The following is a 26,701-nucleotide window of genomic DNA, read 5'->3' as shown; positions in this document are numbered from 1 at the left end:
GTTGGCAATGCTTCGGACAGGTCGTTTTACATATGTTACATATTTAGCAATAGCAGCAGAAATATAACAGGAACAACTAATAACAGTTGATACAAGTGTATTGGGTTCTATTAACTTATAATGCCTCACTATGTAATTTTTAACATTAAAATGACAATTTGGGCAAATCACTGAGACTGAACTAAGTACTAAAATATGGACTTGTTCACTTGCAATTAGCAAGAAAAGAATTAACATAGATTATTACCATTGACTGACACTTGCTCTAAACTGAGTCATTTATCTACAGGTAGGCATGAACTGGTTCCGTCACTTCTAAGTAGCTTTCAGTGTTGTGTGACATTATCAGTACATATCGACCATGTCCTGTTGAGGCCAGACGCTCTAACCATGAACATGAAAGAGCAAAGGGGGCATTGTGGCCAAAGTGAGTCCAGCTTCTCTCTTTCCCCCAGTGGGGAGGAAGGGTTTGATGTTCAGGGCCCCCCTGACCCAATCATTACCCTCCATCATGGCTTTCCACCTCCACCAAGCTCACGAAGAAAGAGTAATCTATGGCAATGTGTCAATAAGGACCCCTGGCTTGCTGACTAACTGCATGAAAGAGAATATGTGTGTTTACATTTCTTTTTCCAGCATATAAAGCAACATTTTACTATAGTTTACTAGTATAGTCCAAGGTTTTGGACTTCATGGAAGTTTTTTTTTTGAAGAAATGTCTCTAATATGGAGTCACAGGCTGCCACAGGTAAATTAGGCTTTTATCATAAAGACATACTTGTGACAGTAGGTGTAAAATAAAGTTAATGTTAAAACACTTCTCAGTTGAGTAATGTGTTGTTTTATCAAACAAACATCATTTGGTTTGTTGTTTGGTTTGGTTTGTTGGTTTGTCTTGTATGACAAACATGAGACCATACATGTTTATTGTAGGAGTGTTATATCCACCCCTCTGACAGTTTGGGGTATCAGAAGACATGTGTCACATGAAGTAGTGGTTCCTACTAGAATACTGCTCCTAGAAGACAACCAGTACCATCCATCTCTTCATTGTTATCCTAATTAAGTTGTGCTCAGCCAAACAGATGAATAGCAAATAGAAACTCAAATGCCTGAAGAAGGGCAGCATGGTATTGGAAAAACTGACACTGACACTGATGGTACTACAGTACCACAGGAAAATTTTTTTTCCTGTGGTACTGTATATACCTCAACCTGAAAAAGTACAGAAAACAGGAACAAAATACCTGTTTTTTGTCAACATCACCATTTCTCTAGCCAAAATAATTACATACAACTAACAATGCTTTTCTTTTGCAACCAAATCCTTGTTTTTAGGTTATTATTTTCTGTTATTCATTGTGAGGTTGTGGTCAATGACTAGCAGGGGAAGAGATGCTTTATTTATTTGATAAACTGATCAGTTTGTGTGCGCACAGCCTGCATGTCACACCCTATCAGCAAATTCTTTGTATTCAAGAATACTACATCCTACATCAATCCTACATCAGAAAGACTTCTGTTGTAGATTAGCCACGGAAAATAAGAACCATGTGAGGTTCCTTTTGTATCAAGATATCATTTTGTGATCCATGCTTTTTCAAGGTCAGCTCTATTGTGGTTTGTCTTGCGCAATACGTTACAAAGACACCTGTGTTGTTGCCATAGTTCAGCAAGTTTGGCTTGTGGCTGGACTGATGTGTTGTCATGTTTGTGAGTTGTAAAAGTACAAAACATCCAGTTTCCTTAATCACTCCCTCGCATTGGCTATTGTGGAAATTATCAGGAATCATAAGTAACAAATAACATGTTTCAGGCTCCCACCCGATCAGTAGCAGTAAAGTAATCATATTGACACCACACACTGGAGGATTGTTTAGACAAATAGTTTATTACAACAAGCCTGGAACTGGGTGATTACTGCAGGGGGGAAACTGGACATGATATCGTCGAGTGTGTGGCAGCCAATTTTGAAATCTTCACAGAGTTTAAAAATGTGGGAGACTACAGGTATAAAGACAGTTTCAGCCGATTTTTAATATTATAATTCTCTGAACACACACACTCTAGAGCAGGGGTGTCAAACTCATTTTTGTCCAGGGGCCTCATACAGCACATTTTGATCTCAAGTTGGCAGGACCAGTAAAATAATAGCAGGATAACCTAAAAATAATAAGAATTTTTCCTTTTGTTTTAGTTCAAAGAAATGCAAGTATATTATAAAGATGTTTGCATTTAACTCCAGTTGCACATGCATCTCTTGAGAAAATGAGCAGGGTCATCACAGCTTAATACAGCTTAATAACGATAAGACAAAATCGTGGGCCATTCTGGCGGGCTTGTTTTGGCCCATAGGCCGTATGTCTGACACCCCTGCACTAGAGAACTCAACAAGACCAAACACCTGTTCTCTGTAGTAATGATTTCACATTGCCGATTCCACAGACACAAGATTTCACAGAAATTCCCATGATCAGCTATTGCGGGTATTCCACCAGAAAGTCCCAGACTAGGAATCATGTTTGATATTTATAGTTGAGGCTCCGACCTGATCAGGAGCAGTAAAATAATCCTGTTGATACCACACAGTTAAGGATTATTTACACAAATAATCGGTCGCGACAAGCCTTGAATTGGGTCACACCACTACAATCACTGGAGGAGGAAAGATGGGCATGAAATCATCCAGTGTGTCCCCAGCCTTACTTATTGTCCAGGTGCACAGCTAGATATTTGTAGGACTTCATTTCAATGTCTGCACCACAGATGTTGACTGGATAAAGAGGGGGTTTAGACCTTCTTGAAAATCCACTACTATCTCCGTTAGTTTTAAAGGTGTTGAGGAGGCAGTTTTTGAGAGTCCAGTCACTGAAGGATTTTATCACACTCCTGTACTCTTCTTCCTATCAATTCCTGATACATGCAACAATCGCAGTATCATCAGAATACTTGTGACTGTAGCAAGACTCAGAATTCTATGTGAAGTCTGCTGTGTAAAGTGTGTACATGAATGGAGCCATGGAGTATCAAATGGAGTATCATCAGAATACTTCTGAATGTGGCAACACTCAGAATACTGTGTGCATAATAATAATAATGTATGCACTGAAGAGTAATATAAACATGATGTGGAGGTCTTACTTCATAAACCCCTGCAAGGCTATTCTGGCCTGATGACTATGTAAAGAATTCGAACTTTATTGGGATAGTTTGCCTGTAACAGTGATTTTAACTAGCTGCTTGCAGCATGACTTTGTTGGGTTACTCAACCACCATGCTACAAATAATTTTATGGCTTCCTATAAAATTTGTACAGATATACAGTGGGTACGGAAAGTATTCAGACCCCTTTAAATTTTTCACTCTTTGTGTCATTGCAGCCATTTGTCAAAATCAAAAAAGTTCATTTTATTTCTCATGTCATATCTCCATACCTATTCAATGGATTAAAAAAATGTATACAGACAGTCACTGATAACATTTAGCTCATAGCACTTCTATCTATAGCCCCACAGAGCCAGTAACATAGCTATGGGTTCCCTGTTAAACAAATGATTGCAGTGCATATCCTGGAGCCACATCTTTCCTAGTTTGATTCCAGCTAAAGACTTCTGTTGCATGGCATACACCTCTCTCTGTCTCCCCTTGTTTCCTGTAATTCCACTACTGACTGTTAATGAAGGCAATAGTCAATAGCAGCTAGGATGCTGACAGGCACTCTAAAATAAGAGCTCACTCCAATTCTACTTTCTCTTCAGTGATTGCCAGTACGTCTCCAAATAAAATTCAAGATTTTATTGTTTGTTTTTAAATCATTAAATGGCTTGGCATCTTCTTACCTTGCAGACCTTCTTGTACAATAGACACCTCCTAGATCCCTGAGGTCCTCTGATCAGTTACTTTTAACTATTCCTAGGTCTAGACTAAAACTAGGGTGATCGGGCTTTCTCAGTAGCTGCACCCAGACTGTGGAATCTTTTATCCTTGCATATTAGAGCAGCTCCAACTATACAGACTTTTAAACTTGGTTAAAATTGCATACAGGGTATTAATTGGATGCTAATGAAATTTCTGTCCTTATTTTTAAAAAAATCTTTTTATATGTAATTGTTATTGTTTTCTTTTTTTCCTCTTTGTACAGCACCTTGGGAAACAGTGGTGTTATTAATGTGTGCTTTGTAAGTAAAATCAACAAACAAACAATAAAGGCAAAAATTGTCTTTTTAAATTAATCACTTCATATGGGAATATAGACAAGTCCACTGTGATAGTGGCTGGACAAAATCTAGGACAAGTATAACTTAAACATTTAAACCTCACAGCATGCTCTCTGTAAAACTGTAAAGTGCAGCATATACAGTTTGTATTAAATAGGTCAAAGCATTACAAAATGTTAAGATTATTACAGCACTGACTTTATCATGTCCATGTTGTGCCAGTGGTACCACAAGTGTAACTCTTATACAGCACTCTTATAAGCATATACAAACAAAATGATTAATAGGTGCAGGTCATAAACATAATCTCTTACCTCTATGAATTACTAAAATTCCAGAAAACTTTGTAGGCTACTAAGAGTACAAACAACCATGTTTCCTTAGTTGTTAAAAATTCCTCATTTAGATTTGTAGGTGACATGACATTTAATGTAAAAATTTAATTGGCTTCATGTTGCAGTAGCTTTTTTCCAGATTGGTGCCTCTGCATGATAAATGGTGGCACTTTCTGTCAAATTTTTAACTGAGTCTGTGGAGTGCCCTAACACTAACTCATGACAGCATCACATGCCATCCAGTTTCTAAAGAGAAGGCTGTAGCTGTAGGACTACATTTTGTGGAGTTGGGAGATTTCCAGACAGGCAGCTCTGAGGATGCCATTTGATACACCTGTTGGTATTGAGTTGAATGAAACCCAGTGGTAGAGAAAAGGGAATGGATTCACGCTGTTGAGGACTGAACAATAAATGATTATGTTCTGAAATTTTTTTTAATGTTTTTTTTTTTTTGGGACCTTCTTTTTTTATTTGGAAGTGCAGAATTCTTATTTTCTGTGGGATCTGGATGTGCTCCAAATCAGTCTGTATGTTAAATTTTACCTTTGGCCAAGTGTGATGTACTTTACCTCTAATTGATTTGTTGAGAAAAAATTTGATATATTTTGTCTTGTTTTTTCATTCTTATTTTTTAATAACCCTTGTCAAACTGAAAGTGAAATGACAAACTGGTTGAAATTTAGCCTGACTCTAAAATTAGTCAGAAGGAACCAGATTTTCAAGAAAGGTCAGTATTAAATATGCAAAATATACTAAAAATTAAATCCTATCAGATGCAATGATAAGGACTATGTTTTACACATCAGACTAGAAGATAGACCTTATTAATCCCTAAAGGAAAATTAAAATCTGATAACCATGATGAGGATAATAAAATGATAAATCATGTCCATGGCATCCATCTGAAGAACTATATATATTACAGCAGATTAAAATCTCTGGATCTCCCCTTTTCAAATCTAGCCAATTAAGCTAAAACCTTATGACAGCCATAGAATTTATTTTCTGTCATCCTTTGTCATTTGTATTTGTATTTTCTTTACCTGAATTACTTCTGTGTGTGTGTGTGTGTGTGTGTGTGGCCAGAAATCATTAGTGTCAGTCAGGCTCCAGTGAGTAGTTGAAAGTCTTTTCCTGCTGACCCTTGAGGTGCAGCTTTTCATTCAAGGAGCTGCTGCAAGGTGTCAGTAAATGCTCTCCGGCTGTACACATTGTGTTACTACTCAACGACACTTGCTGGGTACTGATAAGCTGCATAAAGTAGTGATTTAAAAACTGCTGCATGAAATTAAGTACATTTAGTTCGACTAATGTGTTGTGCAGTGTCAAAGGTATTGGAGATGTGAAATCACTTTATGGCTGAAATTACAAACATAAACATTGCATTTGAAATTAATATGATTGGAGCAGCACATACCTGGATCTGACTTAGAGAAGGTGTCCATGTCTAACAGGTTTCTGCAACAAAAAGAAAATGACCGATCAACACAGATAATTAGAGCAGACGCGGAGATCTTGATTATTTTGAATATTTTGCTAATTAAAATAAATTTTCAACCACTCTAAAGTTGTTTTAATAATAATGGATTGTCACTATGCAGTTACCACAAATCATTTTTGTGTTTTGGAGTCATTAACCAACTTTGCTATTGCATAATGACAGAACTGAAGTTATGAAAAGGTCATGAATGTCCACAGCTGTAGCACTTTACATAGTACTAAGTGGAGTTTAAGCTTGTAGTGTGTCTTTAGTAGAAAAAATGACAAAATTAAATAACCCCAAGAAGTCAGTGCCCACAAAAAAAACAAGTTTTCAGTGTGTTGTTGATTTACTCTACAGTTGCATAAAGGAATGCACAAAGTGCACTGCACAAAAGAAAAACAGAGGGGCTTGTCATTATTGCAAAAATAAATAATAAATAAACTGAGAATGGAAAACAAATGCACCAAATCTTTGAAAAAAAGACCTTTCTCTTTCTTAAGCTTCTCACATAAGGTGATAGTTTGTGGCCCAGTAGCATATTTCTGCTACAGATACCCTAAGAAGCTACTCTCATTGTGCCCTGGGAAGAGAGGGGTCCAAATTCTACAGTTGGTGTGCTTCATTTACATGACAAAGGTTAAGGGAAAAAAGGAATTACTGACAGAATGCAAAATATAGTCTATACTGTGTCATTTATTGTACTTTTATCTGATTACATTTGTTATTTTTCAGAATCAAAAGAATATAAATAGAATACAGTATAATCATAAAATGTTATTGAACCTCATTTAAAACTCATAAAAATATCTAGCAGTATGTACGTGTATAAGAAATCAATCAGTATAAGATGTCAGTCAGCATACTTTTGAACCAAATACCAATACTTTTGTACTTTTGAATTAAATGTTCAATGCAGGACAGAGTATTTTTGTAGTAGTGTCCAAATACTTCTTCCACCATTATCAGTCAGACATGGCCCCATACATGGTATGGTATTCTAAATGATAGCAGCCTACAACTCTTTTTCTTCTGTCAGGTTGCAAAAACAGCTTACTTCCTTCTGAGCAATGCATCACTACACAGTCGTGTGGATAATTAGTGTAATTGTGGGCACTTATGTCATTGGAGTTTCTCCAGCCAACTGCCAACAAAAGGGAAAACTGAAAAGTACTAACATTTGACACACAAGAACATTTTTTGTTTTGTTTTGTATGTAGCTGCAACAAAGGAAATGAGTTACACCAGGCACAAAAACTGTAGTGAGAATTAACTATGATAACACAGGGTTTTATAAAGAGCTGAGGAGCGGTAATTGAGCCAAGTACCTCTCAAGAGTTTGTAGCTGTCAGGGACAAGGCCAAAGTCAAAGTGAATGCTCTTTTAAAAATTGTACATTTTTTCTTTTTATCGACTGTAACTGAGCTCATAAATCAGTGAAAGGCAAGAACCTGCAAGCTGGATCTCATCAATACTCAACTCTTAAAAGACAACTGGCACTTAGTTATTTCATATATGGACTTATCCTGTTGTTTTTCCCTCCTATTTTAAAACGGCCATTATCATTCCTCTTTTCACAAAGTCTTTTGAACAAGATTACCTGGGCAATTATAGGTCCATAGGTAGTCTACCCTCTTTATCAAAGATAAAAAATTAGAAAAATAGAATAGAAAAATGTTTCACTCAGCTCAGTGCTCACCTTTCCCAGTATGATCTTCTTGAGAGCACACCCACTCCACTGAAACAGCACTCGCTAGGATCAGTAATGACATCCTAATTAACCTTGAGAAAAACTCTGCATCCACTCTTCTCCTTCTTGACATAAGTCCTGCTTTTGGTACCATTGACCATAACATTCTCCTAGACTGCCGTGAAACATAGACATTCAATGTTACATTGATGACATTTAATTATACCAATCTGTACACTTCAATAATCATGATTAGGCTTTTATTTATGCATTTGCCTTCTCCCATCTCAGTTATTGCACCGTATCACTCTCTGGACTCCCTCATTCAACTCTCAAAAACCTCCAGATGGTCATAAATGCTGCTGCCTGAATAGTCCCAGAAGTTTGAACACATCTCTCCTACTCTGGCCTCTTTGCATTGGCTCCCTGTCTCCTACAGGGCAAATTTAAGGTTTTATTACCAAATGGCACAGATCCACTTCATCTCATTTATTTTATTAATTTATTTATTTTGGACAATGCACATTAATAAACAATCATGTACATGTGTACAGACGGTAAATAAGCCAGATTGTAGCATAGTTGCTAATTTTCATCTGTAGTCCCGAGGCAGCAAACAACACAAAGGAAGAGTATATGTACTTGTCAATACCTTATAACATTTACAAGTATTTCTTAATTTCTATTTCCCTGTTCACCCCCTTCGCTCCCAACATGTTAAAGTCCTGGTTGCCCTGTTCTTTAAGAAGAAATCAACTGGCTTTCGTGCTTTCTCACACCATGCACCTGCTCTGTGGAATTTGCTTCCTATCCATATTAAGAGTGCCCACTCTATTGAGGCTGGCTGGTGCAGAGTGTATCTGCAGGGAACTGGAGACATTTCCTGAGGGATTTGCTGTCAGGTCTATTTGTTTTTAATGCTTAATCACATCATCCCCTTTGCATGTTACTTGTTTTTATTTTTTATGTTGTTTTTATTTACAAGTATAGACACATCTTAAATCATGTGTATTCTACAATATAGTCTTTTAGGAATTAATGCATATTTAAAGTAAATATAAAATAATACTTATTACTGGTCAAGTTACTTCTCTATTTGAAATGCCACCAGTGACATATGTTGAATGATCACATCTTTGAAGTTGGAAAATGACATGAAATGAAATAAATAGAACCATAAAAGAACAAGGGTCAAATTTCTCTTTTTCAAAAACATTTTTCAATAATTTGCTTTGTGTACTGATACATGAAGGGTTGCTTGTTAGCAGTGGCTTCATTCAAGTAAGGCACCAACTGCCATGTAAAAATAAGGTGCAATGAATCAGGGAGCTTTTCTGAAATAACTGAATATTTGTATCACTAGCCTGCGTTCTTTCCAATTATGAAAGGTTTTGTTCGGTACTGCACTTTTAATCACAGAACAGTGAATCTGGTTCGTCTTTAAAGCTTACTTTGTGTGAGGCGCTGTTCTCATTTAGGGTACAAATGCTTTTGCTTGTAATGCAACTACGTGTCTGAGACCTTCAGGACATGATATGGGGGAAGCTGGGTGCTATGAGAGCCCTGTCCTGCTGTGACTGACATTCTGCCACTGAGAAGTCCTGGCTCCCTGTGCTCATTGACCTCCCTGATATTTCAATCTGAAATCACGTCAGTGGCACTTTTTTGCAGCAGACCACCTCCCACATTCTGTAACTATAACAGCCAATGCAGCTCTCCAGTGCCTTCACAACACCACAATGAAAACACTGGCAACTCATATCAGAATTTAAGGTTTTCTAAAACTAATATGGATCCTTTTTAAAGCTTCTGTATGTAACTACTTTCAAACAGTAGAAATATCCCTCACATCTTAGAGTGCAGTGCTCAAAGACTGGCAGTAGTGCACAGATATTCTCTTTTTAAAGATTTTTGAGCAAGCCTTACCCATATATCCAATCCAAGGTGGCCAATGTTGCTGTCAGTCAATATACAGTGGGTACGGAAAGTATTCAGACCCCTTTAAATTTTTCACTCTTTGTGTCATTGCAGCCATTTGCCAAAATCAAAAAAGTTCATTTTATTTCTCATTAATGTACACTCAGCACCCCATCTTGACAGAAAAAACCAGAAATGTAGAAATTTTTGCAAATTTAATAAAAAAGAAAAACTGAAATATCACATGGTCATAAGTATTCAGACCCTGTGCTTAGTATTGAGTAGAAGCACCCTTTAGAGCTAGTACAGCCATGAGTCTTCTTGGGAATGATGCAACAAGTTTTTCACACCTGGATTTGGGGATCCTCTGCCATTCTTCCTTGCAGATCCTCTCCAGTTCTGTCAGTTTGGATGGTGAACGTTGGTGGACAGCCATTTTCAGGTCTCTCCAGAGATGCTCAATTGGGTTTAGGTCAGGGCTCTGGCTGGGCCAGTCAAGAGCGTTCACAGAGTTGTTCCGAAGCCACTCCTTTGTTATTTTAGCTGTGTGCTTAGGGTCATTGTCCTGTTGAAAGGTGAACCTTCGGCCCAGTCTGAGGTCCTGAGCACTCTGAAAGAGGTTTTCTTCCAGGATATCTCTGTACTTGGCCACATTCATCTTTCCTTCAATTGCAACCAGTCGTCCTGTCCCTGCAGCTGAAAAACACCCCCACAACATGATGCTCCCACCACCATGTTTCACTGTAGGGATTGTATTGGGCAGGTGATGAGCAGTGGCTGGTTTTCTCCACACATACCGCTTAGAATTAAGGCCAAAAAGTTCAATCTTGGTCTCATCAGACCAGAGAATCTTATTTCTCATAGTCTGGGAGTCCTTCATGTGTTTTTTGGCAAACTCTGTGCGGCCTTTCATGTGTCTTGCACTGAGGAGAGGCTTCCGTCGGGCCACTCTGCCATAAAGCCCCGACTGGTGGTGGGCTGCAGTGATAGTTGACTTTGTGGAACTTTCTCCCATCTCCCTACTGCATCTCTGGAGCTCAGCCACAGTGATCTTTGGGTTCTTCTTTACCTCTCTCACCAAGGCTCTTCTCCCACGATTGCTCAGTTTGGCTGGACAGCCAGGTCTAGGAAGAGTTCTGGTCGTCCCAAACTTTTTCCATTTGAGGATTATGGAGGCCACTGTGCTCTTAGGAACCTTGAGTGCTGCAGAAATTCTTTTGTAACCTTGGCCAGATCTGTGCCTTGCCACAATTCTGTCTCTGAGCTCCTGGGGCGGGTCCTTCGACCCCATGATTCTCATTTGCTCTGACATGCACTGTGAGCTGCAAGGTCTTATATAGACAGGTGTGTGCCTTTCCTAATCAAGTCCAATCAGTTTAATTAAACACAGCTGGACTCCAATTAAGGAACAAAACCATCTCAAGGAGGATCAGAAGAAATGGACAGCATGTGAGTTAAATATGAGTGTCACTGCAAAGGGTCTGAATACTTATAACCATGTGATATTTCAGTTTTTCTTTTTTAACAAATTTGCAAAAATTTCTACATTTCTGTTTTTTTCTGTCAAGATGGGGTGCTGAGTGTACATAAATGAGAAATAAAATGAACTTTTTTGATTTTGGCAAATGGCTGCAATGACACAAAGAGTGAAAAATTTAAAGGGGTCTGAATATTTTCCGTACCCACTGTAAATTATTATCACACTACTGCTGTGTTTGCAGCAAGGTTTTAGATGTCACTGCATGTCTTGTGGCTGTGTTGTTGGCCATCACTGCCGGAGGTGTTTGAAGACAAACTATTATGTCATGCTGACTATGAAAAGTACTGGTTAGATGATTACACAGGAGGAGAAGCAGGCGAGTTTGGGCCAAGCTTGCCAGAGTAGATAAAGCTAAAGCATGTGAACTAAAAAAGCCAAGAATGAACCATCAACCCTTCATTCATGGCCATCTTATTCCCATTATCTGCCCCTTGAGCCACAGCTATCCTAAGAGACATGAGACATCCTTTCTTTTGATTCTTAATGTTAGGCATCTGATCACAAACTGATTTACGATAAAGGGGCATGTCAATCTGTAATTGCATCTGACTTCTGGGAAGGATGCACCCATGTATCCACAATTATTGCTCTTCCAGACAGCCTTCTTGCTCCTTGGCCCTCTCTTCTCAGAACAGAAATAAGAGTTTCAGTCCATCAATTTAGGATTGACGTCAGAGGAACAATAAAATATGGGAACTTGGAGTAACCATAGACTGGGGCTGAGTAGTAAGACTAAAGTCTTGAACAGGTTTCAAGGAATCATAATAGTCCTATAGATGTTGCGGAGGAAAGGAACCAAAGATGGATCATTGTTGCAACTGTGGGTAACCATAATACAGTGATGTCAATTTCCTGCCTGTCTCCAGCAACATTACATACAGCTACAAAGGTTTCAGTTACGTAGGAAGGTACCTTGCTGGTGGTGGAAAGACTGTTGAGTAATTAGTTTATAGTATAGTGAGTTATCACATTAGACATGTGATGCAAATTACTTCAATGAATATAATCATATAAGCACCCCTTACAACCTGCTGTGTCTAAAACAACCAATTTAGTCAAGTGCAGACATTATGAAGTAATTTTCATACTTCTGGCATTCTACCAGGGATCCATGGTAAGGGGGTATTGGGGTTAAGAGGTGCTTTGCTTGCAAGAGAGAGGAGGTAATTTATTTCCTACTGTCTCATTTAAACAATCCTGTAGCAGGGTGGCTGCCACGCTCAGCTTGTCTAATAGGATCTAGAGGAGTGTCATTTGGGTGGCAGGCAGGCTGCTTCTTATATAAGACAGAAGAAAAACTTGACCTCCTTCCGCTTGATCTGATTCCCTGTCTAACCCACATACACACTCACACATCATCTGACAAAGCTGTTTACATGTAAACCATTTTTTTTCTCAAAATGAAACCTAATCCAAAAAGAAAGATGATTTAATCACAAAAATTGTCTACATTTAGATGCTTTCAGGTGTAAGTTTTTATACAACTATTGAGAATTTTCAGACTTTCAGCTGGTAAGAGAATTTTTTTTTCATTACGGACCACTCTTAAGCGGTGGGGAAAAAAATCACACAACACTGACATGTTTTCAGCTTTAAGGGGACAGTTGCTATTTTACATATGTACCAGTGACAGATTACATTACATTAGGAACATTATTACTCGTGGAGTAATGTGTCGTGATAAATTAAGTCGATTATGCAATCTCCTTTTAGCTCTGTTTTGGTCTGCACCAGTGTTTGTGAGAAATATCTGGTTGTTTAGCTGCTACATATTTTACATAGGTTCACTAGTTAGCGTCTTATTGTGTCTGTCTGCTGTTTGGCGCTAAGCAGGTGCTATACAATGGATTTTTATAGTTTTTCTATGAAAACACCAGCCTGCTGTGATTTTAACTGAAAATAACACCATAAGAACAAAGACAGCAATAACAGATTTTTATTACTGAACCGAAGCAGTAAAGTCATGGTCTAGACAGCTAAACAATAAACTAAAACTCACTAAAGCTCTGTAACTGCAACTGGAGCTGCAGATATATCTGATCAGTCTCTGTAGGTTCATTACTATGAGCAACTACTTTCACAGTCACATTGAGTTGATGCATCTGTTACACTGTTATAAAAATATTGATTAGACCTGGTTTAAAATGTGTGCAAAATGTGGATAATATTTTATACTCTCAGTCTAGTCATCCTACCCCAGCTTGTCAGTGGAAACACTAAATAGTCAGCAGTAACTCTGAAATTAGTGATGACAAACCTCTTAGGCCACAGAAATCTAAACCATTTACACGTCAGAGCAAAATGTATCTATATAAAATGGAATTGATGATCATGACTGCAGTCTTTCCATTCCTTGCCTAGTAGTTTTCTATATGTAATGCACAATGATACATTGTTTCTCATTGTTTGTCCCAAACAGCCAGCATACAAAACATTTTAAGCAAATCTCAGAGATCACAACATTAATATATGAAATCTGCACACAGACATGATTGTTTCTCACTCTATCCCTTGTTTTCCCTTTTCCACTTGAACAGAAACCTCTGTGTCAAGCATCTTAACCTGAATGGGAAAAGCCATCCCCCTCATTACCACCTGCAGTGGCTTTGAACTGAGGACATAACCCTTAATGGTCAAAAGAGACATGAAAGAATAGATTGATTGGAACATCAAATGTGTAGAGATGGACTGATTTTTTTTTCCTTCATGCAGCTCTTTCTGTTATAACACCATCTGCTTTACATCAATATCTACAAAGTACAAGCAGATAAGTCAGATGAGCCTTTTAGAAATAAAGTCCCATATACATGTATTCCCTTCACTGACATTCAGCAATAATGACACAGTGCGGCTACATGAGCACTTTTAAAATCATCCAAATGTCACATATCTGTCAAAAGGCATCATCCACATCAGAATGGTAGAGATTTCCCCAGACAGAGAATGATGAAAGAAGCTGAGTTAGGACGAAAGTGAGGATGTAGCAACTCCGATGAGGATGAATTCAGCTGTTGGCTTGTGAAAAGAGTTGTACAGATGAGATGGAATAACAAGATCATGTTGACGCAGCAGTACAACATCAAAGTTAGAGTCCACCTTCAGGATTGTTTCTGTCATCTGACATGTTTGTTTCATGCAACAAACTCAGCTTGTGATGTCTGTCATCCTAAATAATTTTCGGTACCTTTAGAGAACTGCATATTTATGCAACACTGAAAACAAATTCTTTGTTATGCTGCACATTGTCAAGACTGAGACAGGAAACCGAAATCTGAAGAATGGGTGGGCAGCTAGGGGACATGCTCTTTTAAAGTTGTTTTACTCATTAGTTTTACTCAGTGTGGTGTCCTCCTGTATACATTAACTATACAAATTCAAAGACTGACTTCAAACTAGGCCTATTTTAAAAGTGGTTTCATATGAATTTCATTCATGTGTTCTTTTTAAAAGAAACTCTGAGTGGGACCTACAGATGTCAATCAAAATCTTTAAACCTACATTAATGTTGATCACTTGTTACATGCAAGTGATCATTACTGCTGAATGTCAGTGAAGGGAATACATGTATATGGTAAGGCTAAATGTGCCATATTAACACTTCAAGTAGAGTGCAATATTAGGATTAAATTAGCTTTGAATTCATGGCATTCATTGGCACTCTTTTTAGCTGTTGGTATCCACTGACTCCTTCCAAAAATATCTGCTAAAGACATAATAAAATAGCAAAACATATAGTTCTAGTGCGTTTAAGCCCCAGACATTTAATTTCTCCTTCCTTCTCCTCCTTACCTGACTGTGAGGTAGGTTTAAGTGGAATCCCATCATCAGCTACACCTCCAAAACAAACTAAAGCTCCCTATTGTGTTACAATTGCTACATATAAGCTACATCCACTTTTGAGTGTTCCAATCAATTTGTTAAAATTTGATTTAGATACCTCCTGTTATTAAATGTCCCACACAATGGCTGTTCCATTTCATTTGTAAACACCCTACATTGTGTAAGTTAAATTAGTCTTTAAGCTGATAAATGTCCCAGTGTTACACATACTAGTTGCTACCTTCCACAATCTGCTGTATGGATGTATTAAGGGCAACTACGGTAGTCTCCAATAAAATGAATGATGACACTGAGTATCCAACAAGTCAGTGACCCCACATTTACTATAGGAGGGAGTTGGAAACATTATCAATCAACTGATTTAATGAGGTCAGTCAGTATAGGGTGCATGGCTCTCAGCTTTTCCTTGTAATATAGGAGTTGAGTCAGTCTTCAAAAAGCCAGACTGCTTTCTCTGATTCCCCTTGTTTTTCCCTCTATGTTCACAGTTGAACCATTCAAACTGCAGTGAGGATACGTCTGGGGCTCATTGAGCCAACCCCATTCTGTCAGTGTCAGGAAACAGAAACAGCACCTCTCTAACCCCTCTGGACTCATGAGACCCAGGGAACAGCTTGTCACAATTAGCAGCTTTGGGCTCTGTTAGCATATCGACATAACCAAGGACAATGAAATTCTTTTGTCTGAGGAGATGCCATGGCCACTATTTCCATGTCTGCCTGTTGGGAAAACATTATGAGTTAATGAGTAGATATTAATGGGGAATGGCAATTATATGTGAAGTCTACAGCGTGACAAAGTGCACAAAAACAAAAGGGTTCTAAATACTTTCTGAAACTTCTGGACTTATATGGAACCTTCTGGACTTATATGGAAATTCAATGCAGACATTTGCTAGATAGAGGTATGAGGCCTTCCAGCCAAACTCAAACTGTGGTGCATACAGTTTAGTCTTCTACCACGGTTGTTATGGCCCCTAACAGTTTATGATGTGCCCATTTCAAAAGGTAGAGAAGCTACAGAAAACATTCTGTGCCTACATTAGAAAGTGGCTGGGAGCTCCACGCTGCCTAAGCAGTGTGTGCCTGTATGGTAAAGGGATTTTGGAGCTCCCCATAACAAGTTTAACAAAGGATTTTAAATGTACTAAGGGTATGACTTTGTCATAGTCTAGAGATGTAGCAGTACAGAGCATAGAACCAACAGTCTCAGCAGGGAGGAAGTGGAACCCAAACAAGGCAGTTTTGGGATATTGTAGGGCATGTACAGTATGGTTGCTGTGGATTTGGTCTAAATACATCACAAGTTACTCTGAGTAAAGTATCAGCAGCTGACAAGAGAAAGATAGTTGTTGAGGAAGTGAGGAGACAGGAAGAGGCCATTTCACAAGGAACAGCAGGGACAGTGGATGAACTGGGAAAGTGTAGAAAGAAAGAAATTAAGATGAACAGATGTGTGGGACATGAAAGCAGGTAGGATTAGATTTATGCAAAGTGCAACCTATGATGTACTACCCTCTCCTCAAAATCTAAATACATGGGTAGGTGAGGACCCAATGTGTCGTCCTTTGTGCTCAGCGATAGCTTCACTGTGACACATCCTCTCAGGGGTGATATATCTGGAGACATAACCAAGTGTTGAAGTGTCTAGCAGCAGTTATTGAAAGTAAATGCCTAGAAGTAAACTCTTTGAATGAAAAGAACAATCAAGGGGGGATCTTGTTTGTTCAAGAGGGTGAAAAAGGCAGGAATGATCAACCATGAACAGGCATAAGTTAGGGCAGCTAAAGGCAAGGCGAGACTGGCAATTGAAGGTAGATTTAGGAATTCAGCTCATAGCGCCTCAGGAAATAGTCAGTACCAATCTAAGACCAGATCTTGTGCTGTGGTCAGATACACAGCAGACTTCAAATGCTTTCATTTTGTCGTTATGGGTTAATGAGTAGATATTAATGGGGAATGGCAATTATATGTGAAGTCTACAGAGTGACAAAGTGCACAAAAACAAAAGGGTTCTAAATACTTTCTGAAACCACTGTATGGAAGACAAATCTCCTCAGGGAGAAAACATGTCCTCTTTTGATCAAATACCTTATAATTTAATATTAAAAAGAAAATAAAAGCTTTTTTTTTTTTAAACACCCTCACTTGAATGAATTAAAATACAACAGAACAGAATTAAAATTAGCTTTATTCAAAAATTTCCAGATGCCTAGAGAGCTTACCAGCTGCTCTCTGTGTGGCAGTTCTAGTAGTCATTTTCATATGACTCCACGTACCTCTTTCAGTATTACCCTGGTTTATTATTTGTTACTCCCACTGTTGCTGAATGTCATTTCTTTTATGTGTTCTTGTTGTTGTCATCTAGGTTGCACTAGGTCATAATAATCAGGTAGACATATTATTTTTCTCTTACTCTTCAGCTCATATGTTACTTCCTGACTTGTATCTATTCTTTGCTAGCTATGCTTTGCTGAGTTAATCAAATTCTGTTGATTTTTGATTAAGAAATTTTTCTTGGCAGCTCATCAAGATAAGTTTTGCATCTTAGTTATTACATCTGGTTTACAAACCCATCTGGGTGGACAAATGATTACAGTGTGTCCATGTAATCATTTTGATTAATATTCCAAAAATTTATAATTGAGCTAGATTCCTGCACCAGCTACTCATTAATGATGCCTGTCTGCTGTATGATGCTTGACACATAGGGAACGGCAGGTTTATTGCTACCTTTTCTGAAAAAAAGAAAAAAAAGACTGTTAAAACACCACAAAACAGACAGATACTGTAATAATTCTCTGTGATAGCTTCGGTGGTTTGTCTAAGCCTTTTGAACAATTGTAAATTAAAAAAAAAAACACACATTTAAAGACCGTTGCATACAGTGCTTGGACTGAAAATCCAACACAAACATGTCTGACTTCACAGAGTTGGTTTCATGGAACTCTGGGTACAAGGAAGATCATCTTTCCTCTGTTTATTTCAATGATCACAGCCTCTGGTGATGACTTAAATAACATACAAAATAAAACTGTGAACTGTGTTAAAAAACTACACGATCACCTCACCCTCTGTTAACATGAATGTTTCTTTAATCAAATGCTCATAATCATCAGACTTAGTTTCATAAAAATGTAACTCTTCAGCTTTTACCAGGCAGTACATTCACAAGATAAAAAGACATCTTTTTACTAGAGATAGAGGCTGCAACAGCCCATGAAAAGGGGACTCAAGGACAGAATCGATAATTGATAATCCATCCATCTGTATCACTCATCCTGTAATGGGTCTTGGGGGACGCACATGGGGACTCAGTCTAGTCTAGTCTTCGGACATTGGGTGAGGATGAGTTCACCCTGGACAAGTCCCCACACTCATATTCTCAACTGGTTCCCACTTAGCCACAGGCTCAAACCTAGACCTTCTTGCTAAGAGGTGACAGTATAAACCACTGCATCAAAAATAAAGCAAAATATGATAATATATATATATATATGATAATAATAATCTGAAGAAACGACCCAACTTAACATTTTCCCCTTAAATATCTTTGTGGTACAAGAATATCTAAGAACCAAAACATAACAGTTAAATTACCTCTTGGTCTTGTGAATATTTTGCATGTACACTGACTTTAGCATACAAAATCTAACAGATAAACTGATGGTGCAGTTATTTCCACTTAATAGAACTGTGCTGGCAGTGGGGTTAGGGTGTGGGTTCATCACATGCTGCTTAGAACACCAAAAAGTACCAAGTACTAGGCTGATTATAATCAAGCGTTCAAGGAGCATACAGGAGTGCTGTACAGAAAATATAATTGATTTGAGTTGATATCCTGCTGGTAAGTGTTTGCCTTCTAAGAAAAACCCTTAAGAAGGAATTATAACACATCTGTGCTCAAAAACCGTTTAACAACCTTTTAACTTTACACCAGAATGGTGGCGACAGCCTACTGTCCACCTACCCTGCTTTCTATTCTGTTTTCCTTTTATTTTTTTCCTGGCAATCCATTACTCCTGCTTTTATGATCTGTCCTAGGCATGGACAGAAACTTTGGTCATATTTCAAAATAAACATATATTTTATTATTATTATTAAACCTGCATAGTTATCTACAAGTTCAATTTTCTTTATTTATAACTTCACTGAAAAAAGCTATTCCTACATAGTGTATCTAAATAGTGATTGTTCAAAGCAGAACCACTAGACTATTTCCTCTGTCTTTAATGTCAGTTGGCACATTTAATATACACGCATTCGTGTGATCTCAGAGTTGCGCTCTTCGGAGCTCTCCAAGGCACTCAGAATAAATCCTGGTACTGTTGGTTACTGCACCCCTACGCACTTCTACACCCACACCGCATGCAAATTCCTCCTTAGTTAAAAAGTGTTGCTCTGTGCACGTTTGAGAGGCACAATATTGATTAAAAACGTCAGCAAAATCTGAGATTAATAGGAAATTGCAGGAAACTACGCACAAGAATATCAGAGCCCTCAAAAATCATGACAGCAAAAATGATGAAGCGTTCAAAAAATATGTGAATGCAAAAAAGATGAATGTTTCACAAGTTAATATTTGTGGGGAAACATCTTTGCTCTGCTCACCTGCAAGAAACGGTGACTTCAATCTTAGTCGCAGGTACGATGGAGTTGACTGGGTCGAAATCCCCTATTGTCGCCATGACTGAGGCGTATTTTAAAATCACTTCTCAAGCCTTGAAGTTCGCGCTTATAATAAAACACTAATTTTCCTCTGGCTAAAATGTTGTCGTTCCATCCACCGGAGGACGAAAAACGCAGAGTGAATGGGCCGGTTTCTGTAGTAGTTGTGGCTGCTGACTGTCGCTGGAGCGCAGCTGAGCCTTAGGAGGCATACCTGAGGATGAGGCTTTCATTCATGGCGAAAGGAGGGAAAGAGAGAAAGAGAGAGAGAGAGAGAGAGAGAGAGAGAGAGAGAGAGAGAGAGAGAGAGAGAGAGAGAGATACACTGGAGAACAGACACGGACACAGGCACAAGCTCCCGCTACTCCAGATTTCTCTCCATCCATCGCCAGATGGAGGCAGAGACCTCCCGAAACTCTTGTAGTCGTGTCTGGGCGCAACTTGTGCTGTGTATTTGGGAGTGATTAGCGCGCAAAGGCGCAGGTAAAGAGGCGACAAGAGCAGGAGAAGAGTCTTTTTAAAAAGGTCATTACTGTGTTTTGCCCAGTAGCCTGTATTTCACACGTGAAAAACAGAAGCAGTCACAAGTACAACAAGCTGGAAATTAAATACTACTTTCTATACTGTTTTTAACAATAAAGGGACTCAAATTCTGCTGATATTACAGACTATTCTTTAATCAAGTGCACGTAATTTTAAAAAATCCCATTGCTGGTAAATGTGGCAATACAGTTGGATCATGGCGTAACATATATATGATCTACTAAAGGTAGATTGTATGTGCGTGACAGTATTGTAAATATTCTGTATCTGGCTGTGCAAAAACAAATAAATTACTGGGTTTTTTTTCTGTTTTAAAGGGGTTGATGGAACATTTCATATGAAAAAAAAGCCATATAATTGTCACTCTATATATTTCTGGAGTAACTAAAATATCAGAAAAACCTTCAGCAAACTCCACATCCATGTGCATTTCAAACCCAGCAGCACTCAAAGGCATTAGCTGCTACAGCCTTCAGACAAAACACCCAGACAGAAGCAGAGAGGTGTAGAGTGCAGATCACTGTAGCGTGGCATTCTGAGACATTTGAGAAACAACACAAGAGCTGCACAAGCCAGTGACACAACACAGAAGAACCAACTCCTCAGGGCAAGACTCAGCATTCACTTGGATCTGAAGGAGCATGGACAGTGCTCTAAAGACCAGTGCTTTAAAAGAGGAGTTGAAGAATCCATCTATGCCAAACTGGAACCACCATCAATCTAGAGATAGGATGATCTACAACACCACTTAGCCAGTGCAGTCCTGACACCCATGCCAAGCCAATTTAGCACCCAAGGGAAGGGAAGTCGATTATGTGGTGTGAATACATCTCACCACGGATGACGACAAGTAAAGCACAAGCTAAAGTAAAGCTACTAAGATTCCCTGCTTAAACAAACTCATTTGAATGACAAAGACAAGTTATAATTTTTTTTCTCCTTTATTCACAACTGCCACCTGCTGCCCAGTTCTCCTTCCATTGCAGCCTGCCACCTGTCAACAATTTATAGCAATTTCTAACAAAACAATGTACAAAGAAAACAACACAGTGAGTGCAATGGAACTTTTCAATAAAAGAATAAAGACATTTGTAAAACAAATAAAAACCAGATTTCACAACTGAGATAAAGTTAGAGCATGTCATACAAACCCAGTGAGTAAAAAAAGTGACAGAGTGAGAAAATGATTGACAAGCATATTAAATAATTCTGGATTATTATAATTTTTTCTTTCAGTACACTTTTTTTCTTTATTTTTGTATGTCTTGTCATTGGCTGCTATTGGCCACATACAGAGAGTAGAAATAAAAACAAACAATATAAACCTTGGCTGAATTGGAACACGTCAGGAGGAAGGACATGTCAAAAATAAAAGTTTAAAAAGTGAAAGAGTGGCATGTCCATGATGAGATTTTCCTGTTTGTTTAAAAGGTATCAAATTAAACCAGGTTGATCACCCATACAAAGAACTGACACATGAAGTCACACATGAAATAAATTCTTTACTGCATCAGGACAACAAAAAGTGTGTTTTCGTGTATTGAGAAAGCAAAATTTGGTTGAGTCCAGTGGAGCAAAAACATATATATATATATATATATATATATGTATTTTGGGAAATATGTTAATTTAGTTTCTTTCTGAGAGTGAGTTGCAATTTTGACTCTCATGTGAAGGGTTTTATACATATCTTTGTCAAAAGAAAACACACCTACCAGCTCCTCTAAAATAACTCAGCTGACTTGCATCGCTTTCATAAGATTTGTTTGCAGCAGTAATGTTGCCTGTGTATCTGTGAAAATGCAGCACCAAACCAACACTTAGGCTCTAAGTGTCAGAATAGTGTTAAACATCCTTCCAATCACTATAAAGTTAATTCTGCATTAACACATCAATATGCAAAGGAAAAATCCTCTCATTAACGTATATGGTGTGTAGAGTCAGCTTTACTGACCTCAGCTCCTCCTTCATCACCATAATCTTTTATTTAACTGAGGCAGTCTTTCACACTCATTCAAAAAAATACAATTTGACAAAGATACAGCTGTGTAGTCTGAATTAGTTCCTGTATAAAGTTGCAACCCCCTAGGATCAGGATATTAAAAAAAACAAAACGTTTTATTCGTTTGTGTAGGGAAAATACAAATTTGTGCTTGCACAGTTTTTGATAAATTAAACATTATATTTTTAAGCATTTTAGGCCTCAGCATTAACATCCAAATTACTTCAAACTGGTCATGCATTTGTTTGTACAAGCAAAACAAATGCCACAAGAATAAAGTATGAGGACTTCAGAAATAATGAAGTACAGATGTTGGGTTTGCTCACACCAACACATAGAAATGTTTACAGGCTGACAACACACTAGGCATCTGTTAAATATTTCTATATTTAGTTTATCAAGAATGATTTAAGCAGATGTTTTGTTTTGTCTGCACAAACTAACTGAAATTGATTTACTCCTATATTGATCACATGCCTGCCAACCTTACAGATGTGTAATGTTTCCACAAGGTTCAAGACTTTTCCCTTCAGATGCTAGTATTTCGGTACATCTTACAGGTTAACAGATTAGCAGCGGATATCTGGAAAATTTGACTTTGCTTAACTCAATCCTGGTATAGTTGCTGCACACGTACCAACTTGTCTTTGTATTTTTAGGTATGGTTTCATCAAATTACAGTGTTTTAATTAATTGACTTTCAGGAGGTTGATATGTGTATGTTTGAACACCAAAGAAAAACCCAACCTAAACATGCCCCAACTCTAGCTCTGTCCCTTACACACAGACAGTGTCAATAGTCCAATCTCACTCAGAAGTCATGTAAATAAATGTATTTCCCAAAATTCATTCTAGAATTCCATCTTAAATCAATAAAAATCCTCTTCGACTGCAATTGTTTTCAAAGGCAGAAATGAACATCTTAGAAATCAACCATGCCAAGGGTGACTGTAAGACTCAACTTATCTTGCAATCAACAGTGATTAAAAAAAAAGGCAATATTTGAACACAATGCTTTAAATACTCTACAGTCAAAACATTCATTATCAATCAGCTACAAACCCTTCAATTTCTTAAAACCATTTAAAAAACAAAAATACACCTGAAACTGGACCAGACGAAGCTGAGAATCTGATTCAGTGTTACTGAAGATAACAAAGGCACAACAAAAGATCCTGAGGTACAGCCGCTATAAAAACTGGTTGGCAACACAGACAATCCTGTTTCATTTAAAACCTCTGAACAGAATTTTCTCAAGAAAATTAATTTAAAAGTGTGAATCTACCCAAGAGTAGCCCAGTTAGAAATCCAAGTGTGACCTGAATGAAGGCATGTGATAATGGCCGGGAGGCAATCTCAACACTGGCAGGAATCAAAGGGACCTCACATTGTAGTTCAGCAAGAAAGTACACTGTAAAGGCTTTCGGTTAATAGATTTGCTACTACAATGCTTAGTGCCTATTGTGTATTGTTCTACCATGCCAGAACAACCATGAAGAACAAAAAGAAATGAGTGGATATAGAATCAAGTAGAGCAAATAAACTGGGAAGGTGACAGCTCTGATATGTTTCGCACATCAGATTTTCAAAAAGAGTCCAGTGTGAAGCTATGGAGAAGCAACATCATGCACATGTGCAATGAAACCATATTCATAAAAATGAAGAATTTTTCACATAAAAAAACTAAAGTTATCTAGTTAAAGCATAGGATCAGATTTCTTTCAAGACTATCTTACTCAAATACCATAGGTTTTTTCAAAAGTTGTCAGCTGTAATCATTACTCCTGGCTGCTCTCACTGTGAAGAGGTAACTGTGTAGCACGACGACACTGTAGTTTAAAGAAAAAAAAAAAAAAGTAGTGCTTGTTCTGTGCAAAAAACGTTCTAAAGGGCTTTATCAAGTTGGTGTCTTAAAGTAGTATAATTGTTACAAGTATTTGGTTTGTCCAAATGTTACATCCTTATTCAATGATCTGATTATGTTGACATACTCTTACCCTCACTTCACCATGTCTTGGCCCTTTCTGTGACAGCAAACAGTGTGGCCATTTGGAACACCTCAAAACACTTTGATGGGTTTGGATCAAATATTGCACAAACTATACTATATTTTGGTGGGAGCATGCTGAGGCACAAAGTGCTCGATGGAACAACATATGAGACCTCCTCCTTTCACATAAGTCTGAATTTGGAGGAGGAAGGAAAGCATGTGGCAGTGTTTTGTAACTTTCCAAAATTGACTATTTGACAGGCACACCCAGTTTACCAGGTGTCCAAAGATGAGAAGATGGGCTGGGTATGAACTGGTCTGTCAAGCTTTTTTTTCAAGTCTTTCCATTCTTTCCAAACTACTTCTTACACTTCTCATGTGCCAAAAAGTACACATATAACTTCAGCAATAAGATGCCAAGAAATATCCAAAACTGTGCACTCTTAGACTCATTTGTACAACTCTTTCATCGCAACTTAAAGTTCAGCTATCTGGAACAGTATTTGCCTTTTGATGTGGTCAGATGATAAACTCCATGATTTAGTTTATTTTAAGCATGCTAAACTCTGACCTCAATGTGGATCTTGCCCAGAACTTTCTAATCAGGTCGCTATCATACACCCTTCATGCAGCAGGCTACTGATCACAGCTCAGCTTGTTTATGCAACAATATGTACTGAAATTGAATCTGGGTTAGAAAATGGGACCTCAGACAGAGGAATCCCATGATACAGCAGAGCCTCTGCTCTGCCTTTAATCTGCAGGAAGCTGATGCTCTGTAGCCTCATATTAGCTTCAGATGAACTTTAAAATTCATTTCTGCACAGAACAAGAACTATGAACCCCCGCCTTCTGCAGCGTCACCATACTGAAAGCGGTGATGAGTAGGAGTACTGCTTACAGTGACCAACAACTCTTAAAATGTACAGTACGTATGGTATTTCAATATTGTATTACGGTATTACTGACTACACAAAGCTCTGAACTCTCAAACTGAAGACATAATCTGAATTTAGTCTGCTGTGTCAAATTAGAAAGCAACAAAGCCTGGTTCCATCTTTGTCAGAACACATGAAGTGCTTCGTTTAATATCCACCTGAACTGAACAACTTTCCTCTGCTTGGATCCATTACAAAATAGCAGCACAAAGCAAGAGAACTAAAAACAGTGATTCCTGCGCATGGGACACTGGATTAAAAATTGTATAAAAGATTAAGGAAGAACAGAGGGAGGAAGATTTCTTTACATTCTGTATCTGTCAGTTACAGACCCCCTGTTCTCAGCCATTTACATTTCTGCAGCTAGAAAGCCTTCTCACCATCCCTTTTCCAGAACCTGGCTGTAAACATTTCCCTTCCTGAATGTGACCAACAGAAGATTAAAAGTCCAGAGAAAAGTTGGAGCAGCACCAAAAAAAAAAAAAAAAAAAAAAATCAAAACCAGGACGTAAAATCAGATACAATAAATACAAAATAATGCTTCACCTCTGAAGTGAACAGAGATATTTGGCACTTTATTGTATTGGGTCCAGACATGTTCGATCAACTGTCACTGGATGGAAGCAGAAAGAGGGTCGGTGTCACATTGAGAGGGTTCAGACGATGGCGTTGGTACCCCGCAGGCCGACTCCACGGGCAAATTGCTCCAGAAGGCCAGAGATGGCACCTGAGGGGCTTTGCACAGAGGACCGGAGTCCCACAGTGGAGCTATATGCTGCCAGGAAGATTTCCCGCACTGCCTCCAGACGAACCTGACGCTCAGTAGGGAAGGGGCACCTGGAGAGGAGAGACCAGGGAGGGAGAGGAAGCAAAAGGTAGCAGGACGAGAAGACGAACAGGATGAGAGGCTTAAGGAGGGAAATGCTGTTTTAAAGGGCAGTAAAAACAAAAAAAAAAAAAAGATGACATCGAGGATAAAGAACAGAATGATCCCAGCAGAGGCACTTTGAATCAACCCCACAAGTACTTCTGAATTAACTATCACAGTACTCCATTGTCATGTGTCTGATTCCCTCTCTTCTTCCCGGCTCCCCCAGGATAAAGATGGATAGATGTTATTTGCCTTTGCCAACCGCGAGTGATGCTGGCGGGACACACTCAATTTGGCAGTCAGATCAAGCAGAAATTAAAATGTGTCTCCTGCTGGGAGTAGAGAGGAGTAGGATGAGTTAGAGGGAGAATCCGGTGGAAAATTCATCTCCCTTGATCTATTGTGCAGTTCAGTGGAGGGACGGAGTAGTGGCAAAAACTGTGGGAACCCATCTATGTTGCATGACCTTCATTTTTTACATTAATGTACTGTATAACATACACAGACCCTTACTTAAATTAGTTTTTTGAAGAATATTGACCTATTGACCATAATATGTACAAAATAATACCTTATACAGTTGGAAAAATAGCCCCATCACTGAAATCATTCTTCTGAATCTTTTACATGGCAGCTGAGTAGGTACAGAACAGTAATGCCGGCACAACTCA

The 26,701-nt window shown here is 38.3% G+C and overlaps 2 protein-coding genes across 3 annotated transcripts in view; both read right to left on the bottom strand.

Moving 5' to 3' along the window:
• Nucleotides 1–19,706, bottom strand: part of LOC113130084 (copine-9-like) — a 196,336-nt gene extending 176,630 nt beyond the window's left edge. Inside the window, exons 1-2 of the mRNA XM_026306388.1 lie at nt 19,630–19,706; nt 5,970–6,010 (exon numbers count right to left, since the gene is read on the bottom strand). Of these exons, the coding sequence (XP_026162173.1) occupies nt 5,970–6,010; nt 19,630–19,706 (118 nt within the window). The remainder of the gene's footprint in view (nt 1–5,969; nt 6,011–19,629) is intronic.
• Nucleotides 19,707–21,154: 1,448 nt separating this feature from the next.
• The window catches only part of mtmr14 (myotubularin related protein 14), a 30,276-nt gene continuing 24,729 nt past the window's right edge, over nt 21,155–26,701 (bottom strand). Inside the window, exon 19 of one of the 2 annotated variants that reach the window (XM_026306313.1) lies at nt 21,155–25,996. In XM_026306313.1, coding sequence (XP_026162098.1) covers nt 25,816–25,996 — 181 coding nt within the window. In that variant the 3' untranslated portion in view covers nt 21,155–25,815. The other variant, XM_026306314.2, reaches the window with a different exon arrangement.

Source organism: Mastacembelus armatus, chromosome 5 (assembly GCF_900324485.2).
Source record: "Mastacembelus armatus chromosome 5, fMasArm1.2, whole genome shotgun sequence".
NCBI lineage: Eukaryota > Metazoa > Chordata > Actinopteri > Synbranchiformes > Mastacembelidae > Mastacembelus > Mastacembelus armatus.
Note: the sequence above shows the minus strand (reverse complement) of the source record. Positions and strands in the feature narration are given on the sequence as shown.